The 15600-nt window shown below is 36.4% G+C and overlaps 2 protein-coding genes across 6 annotated transcripts in view; one reads left to right on the forward strand and one right to left on the reverse strand.

Moving 5' to 3' along the window:
* Nucleotides 1-1348, forward strand: part of atp1b4 (ATPase Na+/K+ transporting subunit beta 4) — a 13059-nt gene extending 11711 nt beyond the window's left edge. For both annotated transcript variants that reach the window (XM_073922093.1, XM_002664424.8), the window contains exons 7-8: nucleotides 1-70; nucleotides 151-1348. The exon at nucleotides 1-70 is cut by the window's left edge and continues 23 nt beyond it. In XM_073922093.1, coding sequence (XP_073778194.1) covers nucleotides 1-70; nucleotides 151-312 — 232 coding nt within the window. In that variant the 3' untranslated portion in view covers nucleotides 313-1348. The remainder of the gene's footprint in view (nucleotides 71-150) is intronic.
* Nucleotides 825-12950, reverse strand: lamp2 (lysosomal-associated membrane protein 2). 4 transcript variants are annotated; one of them, XM_009291116.5, is made up of 6 exons: nucleotides 12823-12948; nucleotides 10218-10732; nucleotides 9999-10130; nucleotides 9305-9359; nucleotides 8332-8502; nucleotides 825-5394 (listed from the first exon to the last, which is right to left on the reverse strand). In XM_009291116.5, exons 1-6 carry the CDS (start codon nucleotides 12866-12868, stop codon nucleotides 5252-5254), a joined length of 1062 nt encoding a protein of 353 aa, XP_009289391.2. In that variant the 5' UTR covers nucleotides 12869-12948; the 3' UTR covers nucleotides 825-5251.
* Between the last annotated feature and the right edge of the window lie 2650 nt (nucleotides 12951-15600).

The following is a 15600-nucleotide window of genomic DNA, read 5'->3' on the forward strand; positions in this document are numbered from 1 at the left end:
AGAAGTCAAATTCTTTCCAAATCCTAACTTCGACTTGCGGTACTACCCTTACTATGGGAAACTGAGACATGTAAGTGATACTATTTCACCATTCTCAAAATGTCTATTAATTAAATAGTACTTTAACTGTTTTGTTTTCTTTTCAAACAGGTAAACTACTCCTCTCCACTGGTGGCGGTGCAATTTCTTAACGTTCAACACGACACCCCGCTACACATTCAGTGCAAGCTAAACGGCAAGGGCATCATCAATGATTCACCGACCGACCGTTTTCTGGGTAGCGTGTCTTTCACTTTAGAAGTGGGCGCATAGAATCACAGTAGGCCTAGAGAAATTGATTTTAAAACTCTCAGAGTATGTTATAATAAATGAAATAGCACACTGGGTGCTGTCTTTACCCATTAGCCCTCTGATTATGCCTCCGGCAACCACTGTGCTATTCGTGTCAGAGAAAACAAGGAATTTCCCAGTACGCAAAAAACTGAGATTCTTAGATCACATTCTGTAACATTCAGTACCCAGACACTAGAACTGAACTGACACCTGTCTGAATTTCATTATAGGATAAATACACAAACAAAGATGTCCAAATATGTAGAACCCAATTATAGATGAGGCATAATCACACAAAAAACATACAGCCTACAGCGTGACTTACGCTAGACAATTCTCTAGATCTGTGTAGATTGTAGACATTAACATTTATTAATTGATCAGTTCTTTTGGTAAGTCAGATGTGTATATAACACACGTTAAAACTATTTTTTAATGATTTTTCCCTGTTAAGGAAAATTCCCCCTCAGGCTGAAAAACGACTTGTGATCTTTTTTTTTTTTTTTTCTTGCTCATTTAATGGAATAACAATCAAATGTGGTTTAGGATTAATAATTGATTGTACATTTTATTTTTGGACTAAATTGTCTTTATTATTTTTGGATATACGACTAAATTTTGATTCCAGAGGAAAAAGTATTTTACTGAAATGCACAGCAAATCCCATTTCATTGAGTTGATTTTCTTGTTTTGTTTTTCGTCAATTATGCAATCAGCATTTCTTAAACTAAATGGCAAATTTCACGTAATTCATCTTTAAGTGAAAATATCTGTTCAGTTGCCTGTAAGAAGGATTTCAACAGTATTATTTATTAATTGTATTTGAATATATTGACATGGTACGAACGGTTACAAAGTGTAATAGTGAGATGGAAATCGGTAACTGCACGTCTTTGTTATTCGGTAAATACAATGAAATATCCACTGGCTGACAAAGATTTGCCAGCTCATGTTTTTAAACACACTCATGTTCTAGCATAAACAATAAAGACGGATGAAAATTAACGGAATCAAATCTTTCTGCTCAGTTTCCTCTTTAAATGTGACAAATCAGATATGAAATGTGCACACCTTTGATGATTCTCACCTTTTCATTCAACAAAGGCTCTTTATGCTGGAAACCTTTTAGTGATCAAAATGACAAAAAAAATGATGGCTTTTGTTCGAAAATATGGCTTTAAATATGTTTTACTGGCAGCAGAAAGAGTGGCTGATAAACATTTGCTTTCTCTCTGCCATGTGGCTTCATAACAGACACATAAATAAAAAAATATATAAAATCCCCCAAACCACCTTAATTGACCTTTTACTAAGTTCTTTAAAGGTGAAAATCATCTTTTGGAAGCTGTTTGGACAAAACTTTTTGTTGATATAGTGTGTTTACAGTCATATTAGAGTGATATAATGACAATACAATTTTTTTTTCTGACGTTAAAAATAGAATCCAAATCCCTCCTATTTTGAGGCCCTCAACAACATGTAGGAGTGTGATTTCCCCACCCACCGAACTGATAGACAGCCGCTTATTAACATGTCTCCATATTAACGCATATAACCATATCATCATGACAGGACATACACAAAGCAACTGGGATTAAAAGATCTGTTCAGCTCGCTGTGAGCATCAATCATCAAATGTAATCAAGAGTGAGTTTTATAAGTTTAAAACGTTTTTAAAGCAGTGCATATTTGTAATGAATTGCAGTGATATTACCCGCTTTATCACCACAGCCGCATGTCAGTAAAATTATAAAAGAAGATGCTTCGATCCAGGTTTGTGGATGTTAAAACAGGATTATTTTGTACATTAACAATGAATATCCATACAGCAGTAGATATTAACGTGTATCCTGTCACTACTGTGTGCAAAAACAGTGAAAAGTTAAACACGCTGTGTGTGTGTGTAAACTTTGTAACGACATTGTGTGACTTACCGCAGAAAGGCTTGAATTAACTCCAAAACAAATATCAAATAATCATTGTGAAAGTAGTGTTTCTCACTAACGTTATGTGAGATCTGCTTCATGTCTGTCACTGTGCTGTTTATCTGAGGCAGCCGAGGCCGAGATTGAGGCACACTCTGACAGGCATGTGGGAACGGTGGACGGGGAGAACCAGCAATAAAGGCATAGGATACAAAAACAGCTACAGTGTGTTTAAAGCAAAAAACACACATTTCTGAAGGATTTAATTACCTGATGGGTGTTTTAAGCTTAAACTTTACATACACATTCTGGAAACACAAACAAGTATCTTATTTTGAAAAAGGGGTAAAATAGCTTACACATTAGACCTAACTGAACAAAACTGAGGTGAACGCTCTCAGGTTTCTTTAACTATGGTTAAAATGGTCGTGGCTTGGGTCTTCGCGTGGACAACCTACTGTAAGTGATTTTCAGTAACTTTAGCAAGGCTCACAATGTCACAAGAACAGTGAAAAATGGTTAGTTGGATTGTCAGATAATTAAGGAAATTAGCATCAGATTAACACCTGTAACAAACTGTTTGATTTAAAGGACACCTATTTTACCCATTTTTCAAGATTTATGTTAAGTCTTTTGTGTCTCCAGAATGTGTCTGTAAAGTTTGAGCTCAAAACCATCAGATTATTGGTTATACCTTTCAGAATATTGGGTTTTTCTGCTTTGAACACACTGTAACTGTTTTTTGTGACCTGTCTCTCTAATGCTCTAATGCCCACCATTCCCATGTGCCAGACAGTGAGAGTTAAAAAAAATAAATAAATAAATTCTGGATTGAAGCGTCTTTTAGAATTGTTCTGATGTACGGCTGTGGTGATAAAAACAGTAAAATTGCTGTAATTCATTTTAAACTTGTAAAACTCATTCTTGATCACATATGATGGTGATTGTTGATCTCAACAGATCTGCTTTGCGCACATCCTGTCAAGCTGATATGATTATACGCGTTACTACAGAAACATGTAAATACGCAGCTGTCACTCAAATAGGTGGGCAGAGAAACCACCCTCCTACATCACATTGTTGTAGGCCTCAAAATGGGAGGGATTTGGATCCTATTTTCAACGTCAAGACATAAAAAACAAAGAGACTTAGTGTTTAGATCATCAAAATGTGAGGGGATATTGTACCTACACAGAGTTCAGTGTTCACTTGTTAAATTATGATCTTGTGCTTCAAAAACTGCTCTTTTATACCTGTTAGTGTAACTTCAAATAGCCACAAGCAGTGACCCTAAAATTTAAGCTTGTAGGTTGTTCTCTGATCTGATTTTGAACTCCACTAATTTTATGAAATATTGGTTCTTTTAGGAACCAAAGAGCTCCATTGCAATACTTTAAATATATCCTTTATTTGTTAGCACACGGCAAATATATGTTATAAGCTACTTGTTTTGTTACGGGCTAAGTATTCTCATAGTTTGATATTGACAGCCATAGAAGACAAATTAATTGATAAGTTTCAGATGTCTGGCACTATTACAGTCTATGAATAAAAACTAAGATTTATCCAAAATATTTGTTCCAAAGATGAATGGAAATCAAGGGCTTGGATTGACAGTGTAATTGATCATTTCATTTGAGTGAAATATTTATTTAAAATTAAACAGGGCAAACAGCAATATAGAACTCATCATTTGAACCAAAAGGTCAGTCTTCCATGCCAGGGAGAAGTAGGTCTTACTGTAATATACAGTTCAGACACTTCCAGTTAACCGCCATAAATATGACATCAGTAAGTTTATAGCAATACTGGAGATCCAAGTCCATCAGTGGAAGCCATGACCATAAAAATCATGAGAACGTGTAAAATTTATGAGCTCAAAAACAGCAACGAATGGAACCAAAAAAAAAAAAAAAAAAAAAAGAGAATAAATAATGTACAAAAACAAAAAAGCAATTTTATTGAAATCTTTTGCACTTTGAAACTGTGAACCAACATTCTTAACCTGGCAGAAATCAATCCTACAGAGAAGGAACAAAGAAATGCAACTAAAAAGGCACACTATATAGTACAACAATGATATTCTTTCTTTAGTGTGTTTTTAAACAAACAAACAAAAAAAATCCTTTGAGGACAGAATGACTACAGAAAAATACTGTATAATGAAGTGGATTGGATAAGTCATTAACGATAAGTGAAAAATGGAAATTGTAGCTTTGGTCTTTATAAACTAGTTTGTACAGCTCTCTAAAAAGAAAATTAAAAAAATGGAATAGCTAAAACTGCACAAACCCCATGTATTAACAGGCCTATTATAACACTTCCAACATTCCCTGAGAGGGACCAAATGGAATTAATGAAATCACGACATTTAAATGCTGGTACAAAAATGTCACAAAACAAAAAGTTTCCCTTTATAACAATACAATGTGCCAAGTGCAAATGTGTAACTTATTAGCTCTGCTGATTTAGAAATGTGCCAGGATACTTGATCCTTAATTTGGGGCCACGAATGTGCAGGAGTACGATTACACAACTGAACAATTACATTCAATGGTTCAACTCAAACCATATTCCTAAAATCTAGAATTGCATCATTCATTCATAATTAGTTCACGAAAAATCACAGCATCCTCAGAACAGGAATATAAACCAAATCTCCCATAAAAAGAAATCCTTTTTTTCTCCATGCATTTAACATACAGCGCAATGCCAGTGGTTATTTCAGACAGCCTGTGCTTACACCAAATCATGCCTGCTGACATTGCTTCTGGTGAGATCAAGCAGGAATAAAACTCACGCCATTCAGAAAAATATTAAGATTGCACAGAAAATAAAGAGATGTAAATGGCAATCAAACATGTTAGAAACCGGAGGGTTGGACCGTTTGCAGGGTAAAATGAGAAAGCCAACAGGATTGGAAGAGAAGGAGGTAAAATAAGTGGTAAAGGGCAAGCCTGGGTTAGTAGGTAAGACGGCGGCAGGGCAGGTGGTTATACAGACTGGTAACCAGTACGACTCTTCCGCCGGCCAATCAGGTAAGAGATTAGCACTAGGATGATTAGGAAGCTGAGTGCCACACCCACAGCAATGGGCACAAGAAAACTCAAATCAGAATCCAGAAAGCACTCCTCCGCTGGGAGAAAGGAGAGACAGAGAGAGAAAGGGATGGTGAGTGATTATCCCAATGTTAGATCACAACAGAACTTCATTGCAGAATAGCGGTCATATGCCACGCAGGAGCATTTTAGAAGAATCACCACACCAATATATTGGCCAAAAACAGTAATAAATTTCATGTGCACTTAAACTAATGACTCAATTTCTGAAATACTGCGGGAGACTTTGCAGAACGTGATTCGATGATTACTAGAATCAATTGAATTGCTCATAGCCAGAGTTTTGACTTCTCTTTCGTCCAATCAGATAGGCCAATAAAACGACAACAACGAGGACCGCCAGGGCAACTCCCACCGCTATAGGGACAATGAAGTTATCAGGCTCATCTGCTTCACAATCCTCAGCTGAAAATAAAGAGAATGAGTGAGGCAAAGAAACTGTCAAATGTCTGGAATTGAATGTTTACATCATTAAAATAAAATGGCTCACACCAGATATGTATACACAAGATTTTCCTTAATTTATTGCAGCTAAAAGCCCATTAAAACAAAGCCATTTTCATTGCAAAACTAACCACACACCCAAATGTCATTAAGTCACATCAAATTTCAGGGCAGTCAGATAATAAATCCCTTTTAACAAGTCTGCAGGCAGAGAAAGGTACGCTCAGAAAGCAGCAAATCAAATATAAATCCATATTTATTGATGCAAATGATTGGAAAGCAAAAATCAACTTCATTAAAGCAAGGCACAAAGTCGCCAGTGACAGGTTTTGAAGTTGTCATTTGTCCTGACTTTAGTGACATTTACACATGATTGTGCGAGTGCTGCATAAATTAGAATAGTGCATAAAAAGGTGACAATTGACTGGAAATGAAAGGAGCAATAATGTGATGAGAACAGACATAACAAAATTGTTCTGCAACTGAAATCCAAAAATAGTCAGGAAAATTAAAAAAGACAAAAAAGTATATTAAATACAATTGACAGCTACAACCATTGAGGGCTCAAAAAAGGTGCAAAATTTATCTTGCAGAAAACACAATTCAGACGTATTAGCAAAAAGCAGCATGTATCTTTCAGGCTAGAGTAGCAGTAAATTGACCATTTGCTATGCAAGCGAAGATGACAGATTAGAAGTAATCCCTTTTTTAACAAACAAAATGCAACCAAACAATTACAAAACATTTTTGCTTTAAAGCTTAAGTGTTGCTTGAAAAAAAACAAACACTTATTACAATCGTGTCTTTCATGTTTAATCCAAGTTTAAGTATTAAGTATGAAAGGGGTAGTCAATGTTTACATCTCCCCAAACTGATCGAAACTCAAGGCATGCAAAAGCACCTGACTCAATAAATGGATGCGGTCACTAGAACTGCTTTTAATATTTAAACCAAATGCTGCAATGGTGCAAAATTTGTTTAAAATTACAGCTTTGATTGGCATAAACTTAAATTTGCGCAAACTGCAAAAATTAACACAAAGGAATGTCTAAGAGAGGCAAGTGCAGGGTCTGATATGGAGCATTTAAACTTACATTGGCCACAACCCATGATGAATGAAGCTACCGTTTTTACATATAGAACAAAATAGCAAGGGTGTAACACCAATTTACTTGTGAAGAGATAAAAAGAGACCATGCACTTCAACTAAATTGTAAAGGTGTAAGAAAAGTGTACACAATTAAGAGGGAGCTCTGGTCCTGGAGTGCCACTGTATCTTTTGATTTTTAAAAGGCATTGCAGTTTAGGGGCCAATAGATAAGTTTTTTTGACTCACCAGTCAGTTGCCAATTGAGAGATTGCACAAAACCCCACAATATTTACAATGGTCCAGGAACAGGCTTGTGTGTGTCCCTTAAAATACCCAGTATTTGATTCTGTGATTTGTTGCATTACAGTGTCTGATATCCAACATAGGTTCGTCGTCGACCAATCACGTATGCAATCACAACAATGAAAATCAAACCAGCCAGAGCGGCACCAACAATGATTGGGATTAAGAGGCTGGTGTCATCCAGTGAACATTCATGGGCTGCAGACAGAGAGAACATGAATGAACATGCAATGAAGCTGCAGTCTTGTCATTAAAACCACTGCAGATATTCTCACATCACTGCACAGACATGAATATCATACTCTGGTAATACTGGGCCATTTCTCTTAATCTTTTCTCTCCATTTCTTCTCTTAGGATTAAAAGGAGTCCTAGAAAACAATGACTGACCAAAAACATAACTGCAAGTTTCTCATTAAAATATAAAATTCTAATTTGAGTCGAATGTGAAAGGTTAACCAGATACCATACATTAAGACACATGAAAATGGCGTTTTAGTGACTAATTATACCAAAACAGACACCTAGTATAAGTACTTGAATATTAAAACACTATTTATGAACCAGCAGTGGCCCAAAAAATAAAAATGATAACTTTGCAACCAACTTAATTACACATTCATAAATTTGTAATTTAAATGAAATAGTCGAATACCAATTAAAAATAGGAAAGACTCCTTTTGAGTAGTTTAACACGTGCATGCATGCGTAATTTTATTTTATTTTTTTAAATAAATAAAAACTCCCATAATTAGTTTGCCAAATCATGTTACATTTGTTTAATAGGCCTTGTGTACATTGCAAAAGTAGTTAATTTAAATAGACACCAAATGCCTTTGGCCCAAATACACGCAGCATTATCAATGATCTTGCAAAGTACTCCGGAAACACCATGAGTTTATCAGATTTAGTGGTGCATGAGCAGTATCGCGGTTTCACACTAAGTGCTAGAAATATTACCAAAAACACTTTAAATCACACCACTATGAAAATGTAATTTGCAGTTCTACCTTATCTACTTTGACTCACTATGGCTCTCAAAAGTCCTGTGATATTATACACTTGCAGAATAAATACCTGTGATGAGCTAATTAGCTCAGCATCACCAAAATACATACCTGTGCTAAAGGAGTTCTTCTTGACGTCAAAGGGCTGCACTTGTAGCTCAAATGTGTTGAGGGTAAGCTTGTCACTGATGTTGTAGCTCTGCTCTTTTCTGCACATGTAGGAGCTCCCGACAGAAGCCTCCCACAGAGACAGATTAGTATTGGAGTCATTGAAAATGTTTCCTGTTGGGGGTGGGAAATAATTTAGTGGTCTGACTGATTAAATGGATATACAATTCAATTTGCCTTTGTTTCTATAGCACTTAAAACCTGTAGATAGTCTCAAAGCAGCTTAACAGTTCTGGTAAACTAATGCACAAATCAAATGGCACCATATTAATTATGGCTTATTTCACAGAATCTGCGTTTCACAGTTAATACTGAAGACATACAGTCAGATTTACTTCGTTTTAAAGCAGAGTATAAAAAAATGTTTGCTTAATGTAAAAAGTTAGTTGTAGCAACTGATTTCCATAGATCAACAGGTTCTACAAAAAGCAGAATAAATTAACAAATTTAGCTTGGTATTAGCCAAGTTCAAATTACATCTAACACCAAATAGGAAACCAAATTTCTAACGTAAACTTTGTTCTCTGCATTTCTCTTCTTGCGCAATCAATCACAAAAAGCTTCAATACATTAAAATTGCAGCATACAAATAAACTTTTTTTTTGCAAAAGGTACAATGTAATGGTGGGATTCTAAATTCACTTGAAATTGCTGACTCTAGCATTAACATTTTAGTCTAAATAAAGTTTACATTCTATTTATCCATAGGTCTCAACTCCTGGAAGGCTACAGCTCTGCAGTTTCGCACCAACTCTTTCAAACAGCTGATCCAACTAGATCAAGGTATTCATGACTCTTTTGAACACCTTGATTAGTTGGATCAGCTGTTTAATTAAGGTTGGACCAAAACAGTGCAGAGCTGCGGCCCTTAAGAAATAGAGTTGGAGACCTACGACTCACGATCCAACCATCTTACCATTTCCAAGATCAACAGTCAGTGTCAAAGCATGTAGACGGAACTTCCGAGAATCCTATCAAACAAAAATAAAAAGCATTTACCATGACATTGTAAGCTTTAATAAAATGCATTTCCTTTTAGAATGAACATTTAAGAATGGAGGTCCACCCCAAATCACATCCTTTAAGCCAGTGTTTCTCAACCAAGTTCCTGGAGGACCACCAACACAGCATTTTTTTGCCATCTCCCTTGTCTATCATACCCATCACAGGTCTTACGGTCTCTGCTAATGAGCAAATCGAAATGAGTGGTTGATCGACGTGGAGAGTGCAGAGGTGGTGATCCTCCAGGAACATGGTTAAGAAACAGTGCTTTAAGCAAGAGGTGTCAAACTCAGTTCCTGGAGGGCTATAGCCCTGCTTCGATGCAACCATACTTCAACACGCTCAACTATAGGTTTCAAAATAGACTAAAGGAGTCAGTTTGATCAGGTGTGTTTAATTGGGGTGGGAACTAAAATGAACAGAGCTACGACCCTCCAAGAGTTGAGACCTGTGCTTTCTTGGGGGGGAAAAAAAAAAAAAAAACTAAAAAGTTCAAGTGTTATGAACAGATAGAATGGTTTTGGTTAGATGACAAACACAACCTGGCTATTTACTACATTCTGAACCTTGCCCACTGTAAATGTAGCTTGGCATTTTTAAAGACTTACGTTTGTGAAGACAAAATGTACAGTGATGTCTTTTGACGTCAGAAAGAGGGAAGAGTCACTGCCACCACTTCCGCAGGTCCCATTCACTTTAGTCACATTAGGGTCCAGATTAACAGTCTGAAGGCTGGCGTTCTAAACAAAGATACCATTTTTATCAAAAAAAAAGACAGTAGAACAAAAGTTTGTTAAATGACAGAATTATATACTACGATTACACACCCCACTTATTTTGAAGCTGAACTGAAGGCCCATCTTTGCCAGCAGACAGTCTGAGACATTGTCGGTCTTGACACTGTAGTTTCCAACAGTCGGTTTTGGTACAGAAGGAGTCGTCGGAGGAGGGGTCGGGGCTACTGTAGCATTGGTGTGTGTGGTGGTTGGCGCATCTGTAGTAGAATTTGTCGTGTTGTGTCCTGTGGTAGTTGGCGGTTCTGTGGTAGAATTGGTTGTGTTGTGTCCTGTGGTAGTTGGAGCTAATGTGGTAACTGTAGCACTGGTGCTAGAACTACTAGTGCTTTGTGTGGAAGTTGGAGCTGAAGTGGTAACTGTGGTGCGTGCAGTAGTGGTTTTAGCTGCAGGTTCTGTAGTCAGAGTGGAATGAGTGGAAGTTGAAGAGGGCCTGGAGGTGGTTGTAGTAGATGAAGTAGTCTGGATGACTAGGGGGAGGTTGGCTGTTTTGAGCTCTGCTGTTGAGGGCAGTGGTGATGTCATCATATCATCAGCATGAACAATACCTGCACAGGGTGGAAACCGAAGGTTATAAACAAACATTCAAACCAGCCCTAAATTCAAGTTGAGCTAAACTGCTTTTAACTAAACATTTGGAGATGGACAGAAGACGATCAGTATTGGATAAAGGATATTCACACCAGGCCATTGAAAGATCAATCAGGCCTAATGAATAGGAGTTTTAAAGAATTGGCCAATCAAAAGGCTAAGAAATTAAACTTGTACTGTGTATAGAAAATATTTAATTGAATTATTAACTTGAAACAGTTGACAAATGATAAACATTGAAGTTCATAAGCTCTGCACTGCTGAAATCTTACTAAATCGAACTCTACAAATCTTGATTTCGGACCAAATGGCATGGAAAGAAACATGACATGATAGTCCAAGCTCAAGTACAGCCCTGTCAGTGATATGTAGGGCTGGGCAATAAATCAAGTAATGGAAAAATCGACATTCAGAACGTCAGACGATTCAGACGATTTTCTCAATTATGGCCACTTAGCATCAATAGGAGTTAAAAAAAATAAATTCAATTCAAGATTTTGATTTAGGGGGAAAAATAAAATAGCCCAGCCCTAGTGATATGTACTAAAAACTCAAACTTTTGTAAAATTACAGTTTGATACTTACTGTAGTGATAATTATACAACTCATTTAAAAAGGACAGTTATACATAACTTGATGTTAAAGACTTTAAAAAAAAAGATTAAAAAAAATCCAGAATAAACTTTCAACCACCTTCACAAAAGGGAAATAAAAACTGCAGACCAAGCACATTCCCAAAGCTTCCACTTCCTGATTGAAGACAGGGAGAGGGGAGAAAAAAAAAAAAAAAAAAAATTTGACCGACACTTTTTTTTTTTTTTAAATATAAATATATATATATATATATATATATATATATATATATATATATATATATATATATATATATATATATATATATATATATATATATATATATATATATATATATATATATATATATATATATATATATTAAAACTAGAGATTTTGGATGGGCAAAGGTTTCAGATTTTATAGAATCTCCTGTAGTCTGAGTTCTTAAAATATTGAACACTGTTATAACTAGGTGTATCAAATCATGAGCCGTTTTAGATATAGAAAAATCGAGCTTTGCGGATCATAAATCGCTGATTCGCATTCGTTTGTGTATTATAGGCAGTTTTGCATCAGCAAGTGTGATTGTTTATAAGTTGTGTAATGTATTACAGCCGTTAGATCAGCACTGTGACCGTCGCTCATTTAGTTTGATCAAATCATTAACCTGATGCTTCACACACGACAATCACATGATGAAAGAGGGTGACAAGATAAACACACTGAACAAGCACTTCACAAATCACATGTCTCAGAAAGTGTAATTCAGGAGACTTCCAGGTTGTTGTTTTCGGTTTTGTTTAAGTCAAAATCATGATTGAAAACATCACTGGTGAAAGCATCTCAAATGCAACATTTGTTCAATTTAAATAAACTGATGCATCGCGAACAAAAGTGGCCAAATCGTATACATCAAAACCGTTGTAAGTTAACTCCCTTGAGTCATTATGGCAGCGCATGATTTACTGGCTTTATGACAGCTTGAGTCACACTGGTTATATCGGAAACCCTTATAAACTTCCACATTGGACGGCATTTCTGGGCATCAACCTGTGTATGCAGTGAGAGCTTACAATACAAGTAACCTAACATATTCAACAGTACGTAAACACATCCAAATTTAATGTAGCGCTTTCTTTAATCTAAATTCGCTAAGAATCCAACAGGCAAATATTAGTTGCCATGTAATAGCTGGGGTATCTATTAAAAACCACCGAATGCGATTTTCTAAAATAACTCAAATGCATATTAGTAGAACCCAAAGAAGGTAAAAAAAACGACCATGTAACTAGCTGACAGAGTATCTGAATATCTACCGCGCATCTGTTGGCGTAGGTAATAATTCAGGCTAATGCTAACGCTAACAGGCTCCTGTGGGCCTGCGCAAAACAGCCAAAAATAAGCTTCAAAATCTGTTTTTGTAACGCGACAGCATCTGAAATGAATCACTCAACAACACGATTGTACGTACCACTCAGCAGGATAAAGAGCAGAGGCAGAAAACCGCGGACAGCCATTGCGACGGTGGATGGTTTATCTGAGCAGACAGACAGCAAGAGACGCCCGGACCGAGTGTGACCCGGTGCAGCAGCGCTATAAGCTAAGCCTCAAACCTGAGCACATATAAGTCATATGACAGGCGGGACGTCCTTCTCCTCCTCCCCCCACATGTGCCTGACGTTGAGTTTACGGACATTGCTCATTTGACAAACCTGTGGGTAATTAAATCAAGCCGAGATGTTTTAATAAACGTGTTAACGTAATTAAAAAGTCTAAACAGTATGATCACACAAGCTGTCATAAAACCACCGTGCATATTGATGATCTATTACAAACAAAACGTTTATTTCATCCATGTATACCCATCTGTTTATTAATTCATACAGAGATGACATGTTTAATTTGAAGATACCTTATTTCTTACACATAGGGGTTTCTCATAATAGATAACATTTATTGCTTAGTTTTTTATAAGTATAATAATGTTATTCTAGCTCTAAGGCTAATAAGTATTTTTTAAGAAAATCCATATTTCATTTATTTAGTTGATTTGATAAGGATATACTATTGGTTGGCCAATTAATTAATTCTCTGGGTCTAGTATTTACATATAAAGAATTTGTAGATCATTTTCAAGAATTTTCTGTTGCTATGGTATCATACCATCTGATCTTATTGCTATATCGAGAGGTACCCTTACTATTTGTCACACATTTTGCTTAATTTTGAGCATTATTTTGTTGGTATGTTTTGCATCTCCTTTAAAAAAAAAAAAAAAGATTCATTCATTAATTTTCTTTTCGGCTTAGTCCCTTTATTAATCTGGGGTCGCCACAGCGGAATGAACCACCAACTTATCCAGCACATTTCTATGCAGCGGATGCCCTTCCAGCCGCAACCCATCTCTGGGAAACATCCACACACACTCATTAACACTCGGACAATTTAGCCTACCCCATTCACCTACCGCTTGTCTTTGGACTGTGGGGGATACCGGAGCACCCGGAGGAAACCCACGCGAAGGCAGGGAGAACATGCAAACTCCACACAGAAACGCCAACCGACCCAGCCGAGGCTCGAACCAGCGACCTTCTTGCTGTGAGGCAACAGCACTACCTTCATCGCCCATAATAATAAGATAATCTGTGTATTTTTTTAGCAAAATATTATTAGTCTACCAGGTGTGACTGCTTATTGGAATAATGCAGTGGATAACATTTATCTAAAAAATGTGAACCTTTTTGGCGTTATTCTCATTTTCCATTTAATTATGAGGTTTAAATACTGCATTCTAATGACATTTAAGCACTATTTTTTAGCTGGATTAGCTTGTTGGATGATCATCATAACTACATTTGATGTACCAAAATATTTCCTAAAGATTAAGAATAAAGAAATATGAAAACAATACTTGTGTTTAAAATAGGCTAATAACAAACTGGCCAGCACATTCAACTCTCCTCAGCCAGAATTTGGCCATTTGAATAATAAAAAATTAAAACAATAATAATAATGTAGAGCATCACAATTTTCTAGCCTCTCTTGAAAAAAAGTACATTTAAATATTCTTGAATAACAACAATAGCCAAATTAGTGTTCAAATGAGTTTTAATATAGGCTGTTTTTGGTGCTTCACATCTTTTAATTAGTCATTTTTTGTTTCAAAAATAAGGTCCAAGACTTAGATGAAAATTCATTCATTTTCTTTTCAGGTCAGTCCCTTTATTATTCAGGAGTTGCTGCAGGAGAATGAACCGCCAACTTATCCAGCATATGTTTTACGCAGTGGATGCCTTTGCAGCTGCAACCCATCTCTAGGAAACATCCACACTCATTCACAGTCATATGGACAATTTAGCCAACCCAATTCACCTGTAATCCGTGTCTTTGGACTGTGGGGGAAACCGGAGCACCCGGAGGAAACCCACGCAAACGCTGGGAGAACATGCAAACTCCACACAGAAACGCCAACTGACCCAGCCAAGGCTCGAACCAGCAACCTTCTTCCTGTGAGGCGATAGCACTACTTATTGCGCCACCGTGTCACCTTCAGATAAAATGTTTTCTCTATTTAAAAACAATACAGTTGGTCAGTAGTCAAAGCGGACTTCACTTCTGTCAGCTTGTGTGTTTTCTTGCACTGCTGAATGTTGGACTCATAAACAATAATTATCTGCATTGATCAAAACTGACTAGCTGAAGTCACACCAAAGCCACAGCCAACACACGATTCCACTTGGTCTTAAAGTCTTGTCAATGGGTTATTTTCACAATTTATGATGACATAGCAGTCAAAGTAGGACAAATGAGTTTATGAATTGGACAAATATTGGATAGATTCTAGACCTTTGTCAGTGAGGGGTGGGTCTTTCGAACCACCCAAACCCCCCATGGGCCTGGATAACATAACAAATAAAGTAAAAGAGATTTTTTACAAAATTCAATCCTGCCCCTTGTTATAAGAAAAAAATCTAAACGTGAAATCACCTCCAATTTATATTTTTGTGATGACTGTTTTGAAATCGTTGATGATCTTTTTTGGACCTGTCGATTTACAAAAATATTTTGGAAAATTATCTTTGGTGTTATTTGCAGCAAAATGTATGGCATGTATTTTGCATTGGAGAGAGGTAATGTTGTGCTTTGTCGACTAAGAACAGCCTAAAAGAAAATAGTTTTATGTGGTGATCTTGGTTTTGCTGCTTTCAAAATTTCACATTCATAAGTCAAAAATGAATGCAAGCAAATT

This window comes from Danio rerio, chromosome 14, assembly GCF_049306965.1.
Source record: "Danio rerio strain Tuebingen ecotype United States chromosome 14, GRCz12tu, whole genome shotgun sequence".
Taxonomy (NCBI): Eukaryota; Metazoa; Chordata; class Actinopteri; order Cypriniformes; family Danionidae; genus Danio; species Danio rerio.

Coding starts and splice junctions, on each gene's coding strand:
- lamp2 (XM_021481012.3), bottom strand. CDS start 12,868: ATGGCTGTCCGCGGTTTTCTGCCTCTGCTCTTTATCCTGCTGAGTG. Junction 10,131..10,217: donor TCAGCTTCAAAATAAGTGGG/GTGTGTAATCGT, acceptor ATCTTTGTTTAG/AACGCCAGCCTTCAGACTGT. Junction 8,503..9,304: donor GACTGTTGATCTTGGAAATG/GTAAGATGGTTG, acceptor CACCCCCAACAG/GAAACATTTTCAATGACTCC.